This window comes from Brassica oleracea, unplaced genomic scaffold (assembly GCF_000695525.1).
Source record: "Brassica oleracea var. oleracea cultivar TO1000 unplaced genomic scaffold, BOL UnpScaffold07997, whole genome shotgun sequence".
Lineage (NCBI taxonomy): Eukaryota > Viridiplantae > Streptophyta > Magnoliopsida > Brassicales > Brassicaceae > Brassica > Brassica oleracea.
In genome coordinates this window covers 1-662 of record NW_013624518.1, presented here as the reverse complement: position 1 = coordinate 662, position 662 = coordinate 1, and the positions used below count along the sequence as shown (strand labels likewise).

At 37.2% G+C, this 662-nt stretch overlaps 1 protein-coding gene across 1 annotated transcript; it reads left to right on the top strand.

Moving 5' to 3' along the window:
* The first annotated feature begins 6 nt into the window (after window positions 1-6).
* Window positions 7-645, top strand: LOC106322143 (phosphoenolpyruvate carboxylase 2-like). Its single transcript, XM_013760292.1, has 3 exons — window positions 7-51; window positions 122-206; window positions 302-645. Exons 1-3 carry the CDS (start codon window positions 43-45, stop codon window positions 508-510), a joined length of 303 nt encoding a protein of 100 aa, XP_013615746.1. The 5' UTR covers window positions 7-42; the 3' UTR covers window positions 511-645.
* Window positions 646-662: the final 17 nt, after the last annotated feature.

Here is a 662-nt window from a genome sequence, read left to right as displayed (position 1 = left end):
ATGATGGCTGCTAATCTCTACTTCTCCCAGATTGAAGATCTTATGTTCGAAGTAAAGAAACGTTTTAACTCATCACAGCTTCCTTAGTTTCTTTGGTTGTTAATGTTAGGTTTATTTGCAGATGTCCATGTGGCGTTGCAATGAGGAACTTCGTGTTCGAGCAGAAGCTCAAAGGTGTGCCAAAAGGGATGCCAAACACTATATAGGTATGTGTGTGTTTACCTTCTAGCTAGTACAAGATGTGTCCGAGGTTTTGTTATAGTATGTTTTGATGTGTGTTCTGTTTTTTGGACCGATGTAGAATTTTGGAAACAAATCCCTTCAAATGAGCCATACAGAGCCATTCTTGGAGACGTGAGGGACAAGCTTTACAACACACGTGAGCGTGCGCGTCAGTTACTGTCCAGCGGCGTTTCAGACGTTCCAGAGGACGCGGTTTTCACTAGTGTGGACCAGGTGCGTTCTTTAGCTCTTCCCAGTGTTCTAAAAAATCAGTCATGCCTAAAATAATTGTCTTAAATTTTGATATATGTTATTCATATCGGTTTAAACCGTTTTAAATTGGTTAAATTTAGTTTAAATCGATCTAAATTGGTCTAAATTTATTAAATCAAACAATAATTTCTAACGTAAATCCACAAATTAGTTTAATTTTTTTTTTT

Excerpts from the sequence above, each read along its gene's own strand:
- LOC106322143 (XM_013760292.1), top strand. Across the intron at positions 207-301 it reads GGATGCCAAACACTATATAG|AATTTTGGAAACAAATCCCT; the intron begins GTATGTGTGTGT and ends GGACCGATGTAG.